Here is a 7,189-nt window from a genome sequence, read left to right as displayed (position 1 = left end):
TACTCTGTAGCAAGAAGTATGAAGAATAGAGCCCGCCTTTTTGCAGCAATGAAAAATGGAGTGCCCACACATTTAGCAGATTGCTAACAAAGGCTCACAGAAACATGCCTGACACGAGGCTCGAAATTAAGTTTGCCCACTGTAGCTTAGCAACTGACGGAACGTCGATGACGTTGCCCCGATGTTGCTAGTGATTTCTTGAATGATCGCAAATTGACGTGCGCCATATACTTTTGTCAATTCGAACTGATTCATTGTTCTCGGAGAAGGCAAACAAGGCTTTTTTTCTTCATCAAGTTGCCTCAAAACGCATTGAAGGGTGTGCCACAATGCTCAACAGTCGTACTGCTGGCAAGCCACAACCAGATTGTACACTGGTGGCTTTCTTAGGGACCTTCGACGCAAAAATTTGGGCCGTCTTTCTGTCTGTCTGTCTGCCTGTCTGACGGTGCACTTGTCTGTTTGTCCGCTGAAACAACACCCCAAACAGTTAAACCCAACCCCATCCACAGCGGCCACCAATAATGCTCAAGTTTCAGGTTTCATACTTGTGAGATTGTCGATAGAAAAACAATTACTGCACATATTTGAGGCACAAGAACAACACGCCAATATTCTGTATGTATTTCTTTACACTAGAAAAGACATGCATAAGTAATTCTAAGAACTGTTGCATTTATAAAGCTGCGCTGACAGTGTTGCACAAAAAGACAAGTGTTTTTAACGCTTTGCTAAGACGACACGGTGGTGACACCTACCCGTCGTCTTGCGTTCTACACCTTATCACCTCCGAGACGGGCGCGCACACCGCGTGCTTGGTTTTCCAAGATAACTGCCAGATAGGGAACCAGCGCTGAAGTTTCCACGGTGCCCTGGCGGCCAAATCGCGCACTTCTCTGCTGCTTTCGCAGGGATGAGTGGCGGCTGGTGGAGGTGGTGTGGGCGCGCAGCGCCGAAACAAAACCAAAGGGCGCTGGTATTCAAGTGCGACAGTAGTTAGAAATGATGGAAGATGTATCACTGTACGGTTTTCCTTGTTTATCATATCAATTAAAAAAGAGGCGGCATTGCATACAAGCATTCAGGCAAGCAAAGTATGTTCTGCTATCGCTCTCCTGCCTAGGGGTGTCGGGCTGGTTTCTAAACCAAATTGCGCCTGTCTGCCAGATCCATTAGATAATGAAGACGAACTCCACTGGGAACCAGGGCGAAAGAGCCAAATTTATACACTCTTCACCTGATCTACCCCAAGGCGTACAGAAATATATGCCCGTGGTGTGGAGCCACCCCAACACTCTTTCACATAACGTGGGAGTGTGCAGAGCACGACGGAGAGCATGACACCACTGGCACGTGGGAGGAATAGAAGGCGCTGCTGTTTAGCCCTGCCCTAGTGGATCAGCTGCGACTGATCCACAGAGCTGAACGGATGGCTCGCGCCAGTGGGGCCCTGGAATAGGGGCACCACCCTGCCGGACAAACTTCGCTCTCCACCCCGTATATTCCTCGGGGCACTAGAGTTCAAGCCTGTCTGGATTATGTACTATGTACTATGTTTTGTACTACTACTACTACTACTACTACTACTACCACTACTACTACTACGGTGTTTGCCGGAAGTAAAATTAGCATATGGTGCAGTATACGCACGGCATATGTAAAAAAAGATGTTTAGTCTGATCACCGCACACCAAACTTCCCCTGATGTCCTACGTGAAGTGAATGATACAAGTATACATAATTTGCGAACAGTGACAGGGTAGGAAATCTGCGTTGTCCACAATAATTATGCGGGGACACGTTCGCCTAAGCCGCGAAACTACAATAGAACTTACGCTCACGATTAATAATCGATGCTAGGATGCCTCTGTTAAACTAAGTTTGGGCTAAAGACAGGGTTCTTGTTACGAATACAGCAGCGGACTATACTCGAACCTTAGCTTTCTGGAATCAGCCGATGCGGTAAGCTTCTTTCGCACTGGCGGCCGTGGCTAAAAAACATCGGAAGTTATGCCTTGCTAAAGAAGGATCAAATATCTTTGATTTTTACTCATTGTTTGGTTTTTCCTACACATGGTTTTAGCTATTCCACTTGCCTCTGTCTGCTTAAAATAAACGTGTCTGCTCAACATCAATAGCTGGGCTTTCATGTACTAAACAAGATATGATTTCAAGACGCGCTGTAGCATGGTTAGCAGGAATAATTGTGACCGCTTCTGGTTCTTCAATGAACTCATATATCTTGTGTCACGGTTTTTCTTTGTATTTTGCCCCCATCTGCGGACAGGATGTGCATATGGCACCAGAAAAAAAAAACTTTAATGCCGCAACTACTACTTCCTGTGTTTTTTTTATTTACTATAGAAGTGGGCACTGTGGTCGTCACCGCATGGTCTTATTAATAAGGAAATATCAGCCGCACTAGCTTAGCTCAAAATCCAGCTCGAAAGCAGAAAGTGATGATGATGGACTGGCCATCACTGCATAGCACTGTCCACTCGATGCCGCATACATAGACGCAGTCCGTCCCTTTTCGAATGTGCTGTTTCTCTCTTCCCTCTCTGCTCTCTTTCATCTCCCCCATCCCTCTCCCATGCGCAGGGTAGCAAACCGGCTGCCTATAGGCTGGTTAACCTCCCTGCCTTTCTTTTCCCTCTATTTTCCTTCCTTCCTTCTCTTCGTTTTCGAGTGCTCTTTATGCGAGAGTACTTTTCGGACAAAGTTTTTTTTTTTGTCTAAGCCGAATAGCAGTATTACAGGCGCAATGACTTTTTGAGCTGTCCGTTCCACAATGACGCCCTGTAGCGGCACACGTGCGTACTCTCCCCGCGGTCACTGCAGTCGGTCGTCTGCTGCTGAAAAACATTTATTCACAGATGTTATTTACAGGGAGGGTGGGAACGGTCCTTAAGGTGCCGCCCCGTACAAACACTAGGTGGGCTCCCTCTTACGGGAGCCCATTGGCGTTGGCCGCGGCCCGGGCACGCTCGACCAGGGCCCGTTGGGCCGTCAGGTCAGAGCAGCCGAGCAGGGCTGCCTCCCAGTCCTCCCGCGAAGGGTTGGGTAGTGGGGTAAGGTTTGGGGTTTTTCGGCATGCCCACACCATGTGGAAAATGTCAGAGGAATTTTCCTCACAATGCGGGAACTTCCCCGTACAAGCGTGGTCAAAGTGTTTCATGATTGCCGGGCACAATAGAGTTTTAGTATAAAGGCGAAGGAGGATTCGCTCCTCCGCCTTCGTGAGGCCCTTACAGGGTTTCGGATAGATGTTATGGCCGGATTGGTAAAATTGTGTGACCTCCTTAAAGGTGTAGGCGGGATTGGGTTCGAGTTCCGGGTCGGTAGGGGACGAGGATGGTGCCGGGAGAGTGAGCGCGCGGGCGGCGGCATCGGCCGTCTCATTACCATCGAGGCCCGTGTGAGCCGGAGCCCATATGATCGTTCGGTGCGCGGGGGCACCTAGGTAGCTGCTGTCCTGCAAAATTTTGTAAGCATGGTACGGAATGTATCCCTGTTCAATATTTCGACAGGCATCCCTTGAGTCAGTGATGACGACCCTCGAGTCCTGATCTGCGGCGGCTAGTGCGATGGCGATCTCCTCCGCGTGCGTAATGTTATGTGCACGGAATGTGAGTCCGTTTACAACGGTGTTTTGGTGGACGACCGCAGCCGTGTACCAACCACCGTGGTGCGGGCCGGAGGCGTCCACGTAGAATACTCCGAATTTGTTGCCGTAGTGTCGAGCCAAGGCTTCCGCCCGCGCGAGGCGTCGGCCACTGTAGTCGTCTCGGGTCATGTTAGCCGGAAGAGGGCGCACGTGCAAGGAGTATCGCCAAACTTCTGGAATCCGTACGCGCTCTTCCGTGTGTATTGAATGATTGATGTGTAGCCGGGCAAGGAGGCGGCGACCCGGCAGTGTTTTAGAGAGTCTAGTATATTGGTTTGTCAAGTGCGCCTCTCTCAGCTCCTTGAAGGTGTTCACCATTCCCAAGCCCAAAAGGCGCTGGTTAGAGGTGCTGACAGGAAGGTCGAGGGCGCGCTTGTAGATTTTGCGGAGAATGACTTCGAGTGCATTCTCGTCGGATTTGCGTAGGAGGAGGTATGGAGCCGAGTACAGGACTCGGCTGGTTACGAATGCATGTGCCAGCCGCAAGGCATCTTTGCATCGTAACCCCCCGCGCTTGTTGGAAACCCGGCGGACCATCCGGCCCACCTGGTCCCCCACCTTACGCAATTTGGCCAATGTTGTGTCTGCTCTGCGATTTTTGTGTATAAAAAGCCCCAGTACTCTAATCTCATCGCGTTCGGGTATTGGTCCGCTGTGAAGGGAGAGGTCGATTTTTATGGTGCACTTTGGTGAGGGGCGTATGTGCACGAATTCCGATTTGGACGGGGAGCACTGAAGGCCGCAGCGACGGGCATAGTCATCCACGATGTCCGCCGCTTGCTGCAGGCTTGCCTCCATGTCTCCTGTCGAGCCGTGTGACGCCCATATGGTGATGTCGGCGTACAGCGCATGCTGTATGCCTTCGACTTTCGCCAGCTGAGCGGGGAGTCTCATCAATGCCACATTGAATAGGAGGGGCGAGAGGACCGCTCCCTGTGGAGTCCCTCTCGTGCCTAATCGGCAAGGGCCGTGTTCAATGTCCTGAATCCGAATGTATGATTGTCGGTCAGTGAGGAATTGTTTAATATAGTTGAAAGTGTTTTGGCCGCAATCCACCTGGGAGAGATGTGTTAGAATAATTTCGTGGGTCACGTTATCAAAGGCCCCCTTCAGATCCAAAGCGAGCACAACTTTGTCATCCAGGGGATACTCGACTGGATCGAGGATCTCATGGCCGAGCTGAAGCAAGACATCTTGCGCGGACCGGTGTGGGCGGAACCCGAACATGGTGTCTGCAAATGCATTTTTGGTCTCCAGGAACGCGCGCAACCTGTCGCGCACCATCCTCTCCATTATTTTCCCACACAAAAAGTAAGGGAGATGGGGCGGAGGTTGTCCGTGTTAATGGCTTTGCCCGCTTTGGGTATGAAGGTGACCAGGGCGGTCTTCCACTCAATTGGTAGGCTTGTTTTCCCGATCCAAATGGAATTTATGTAGGCAAGGAGCATGGTGTAGGCCGAGTCAGGAAGATTGGCAAGTAATTTCACGGTGATTTTATCCCTTCCCGGCGCCGTTCCCCGCCTCATTTTTGCTACGGCTGCCTTCAGGTCGTGTAACTGGAACAGTTGATCCAGCTCCGCGTTCTCGGTACCTGCATACGAGTACGCCGGCCCTCGGGAGTCCTGCTGTGTGCATAGATATTGGTCTCGGAGTTTACATGCCAATTTGGCTGTGTCTCCGTCGAAGCTGTGAAATGCTCGTTGCAGATGCTTTTGTGTCTCTGTTCGAGTTTGGGTCGGATCAATCAAGGCGCGAAAGAGGCGCCAAGTACTCCGGCTGGACATTTGTCGAGCGGCCGTGTTGCAACGGTCCACCCACTTAGAGTCAGCGAGCTGGGCCGCGTACTCTGCTGCTCGCTGGGTGAGCTCAGCGATGCGAATTTTGAGCTTTCGGTTGTGTTTTTGCCGGCGCCATCGGCGGACGAGGCTGCGCCGGGCCTCCCAGAGGTGAAGGAGATGGTTATCCACCGCCGGAGTCACCTCGGAGAGTTTAATTTGTGTTTCTGTGGAGCGTAATGAGGAAACCAGTTGCTGGGACCAAGCATGGTATCCTTGCTCCTCAATGGGTGTCGAATTGGCGTATATTTGCCGAAATTCGTGTAATCGGGTAATTTTGCCTCTCCGTAGGGTCTTGCCAAAGGATAGGTGTGAATGGTAGTGTTGAGTATGCAGTGGTTGCTGCCGAGGGTCTCTTCAGTGTTGACCCAATCCGCATACTGAATGTTTTTTGTGCGGGTAAGGTCCGGACATGTGTCCCGGGTCACGGAGTTACCCACGCGAGTTGGGTAGGCAGGGTCGGTGTGAAGAGTTAGGCCCAGCGTGGACATAAGTTCCGCTAATTTACGTCCACGTTTCTCTTCACGTACATACCCCCCAGAGTGTGCTGGGGGCATTAAAATCACCCACGATCACCAGAGGGTCCCTGCCTGCAGCCTTTAAGGCGCGGCTAAAAAGGTCTGCGAATGTAATGTTGCTTAGTTTCGGTGAGCAATAAATGTTTAGCACGTGCAGTGGCGGGTCCTGTTTACGCAGCGGAAGGAGTGGTCGGTCGTCTGGGCGCAAGCAGCTGAGTTACGTCGCAACTCTCCGCCAGGTGCTGTTTTTCGGCGCCCCACCTATCCAGCGCTGGTCTCCCAATGCTCTCATGTCTCATGTGTGACGTGCTTCGATTCGCTCGTTCACCTCCACTGAACGCATCAAGGCACTCTAACGAAGCGCCTCCAAATACTATTAGCTTATTTTCTGGCATCGAATAAACGTTTTGCTCACTCTCTCCAGACGCAAGATGATCGTCTTTCGACGACACTTGCAGTGGAACATGCAGATACGGGGTCAATTTTTTTTTATTTGAAAACTTCACAACGCTACACTGTCCTTACAGTAACGCTTTTCAACGAAACCTGTGAGGCGTTTATACAGAGCCACGAGAACTGGAGCTGAGGTATTGGGGCCACGTAGGACTTGTTTCGCTTATTAATAATAATTTCTTTGCAACACCAACTTCACAAAATAGTATGTACTAACACAGAAACATTGTTCCGTCGTTGGATTTTTTTCCTGAAAAATGTTCCTTGAGGTCTGTTGATACCACAGCGGGTGGCTTGCTGCATTGCTTGGTGGATAATTATTTACAGCCTCATTATTGATGTCTTCCCTCAGATTCAGTTTTTGACAGATCTGAAAACTACAAGCAACAATGTGTAACTAATGCCCTATGCATACGGCATGTGCAGAACGATGCCGATGCCGTCATCACCATCATCGTCATTCGAGGACAAACGCTTTTTGGGGCATTCCACACGTGTGCTGCAGGCACGAAATCACTAGTAGCCGCCGAATGGTAGCCTGCTGATGAAAACGGGGCAAAAGCGCTATGGCTACTATGACGTCAAGATTAAGCTGGACACCGTGGAAGTCAGCCGCAGTGGAGATATCGCGAAAGTTTGAACAACAGTCGGGTCATTTAGTACGGCGCCTAAAGTCGTAAGCTGCGGCGTATAGCGCTGCATTGAGCACGCGAGCT

At 50.7% G+C, this 7,189-nt stretch overlaps 1 protein-coding gene across 1 annotated transcript; it reads right to left on the bottom strand.

Moving 5' to 3' along the window:
• Window positions 1–2,921: 2,921 nt before the first annotated feature.
• On the bottom strand, window positions 2,922–3,903 carry LOC142768394 (uncharacterized). Its single transcript, XM_075870360.1, has one exon. It carries the CDS (start codon window positions 3,794–3,796, stop codon window positions 2,948–2,950), a length of 849 nt encoding a protein of 282 aa, XP_075726475.1. The 5' UTR covers window positions 3,797–3,903; the 3' UTR covers window positions 2,922–2,947.
• Between the last annotated feature and the right edge of the window lie 3,286 nt (window positions 3,904–7,189).

Source organism: Rhipicephalus microplus, chromosome 8 (assembly GCF_043290135.1).
Source record: "Rhipicephalus microplus isolate Deutch F79 chromosome 8, USDA_Rmic, whole genome shotgun sequence".
NCBI lineage: Eukaryota > Metazoa > Arthropoda > Arachnida > Ixodida > Ixodidae > Rhipicephalus > Rhipicephalus microplus.
Note: the sequence above shows the minus strand (reverse complement) of the source record. Positions and strands in the feature narration are given on the sequence as shown.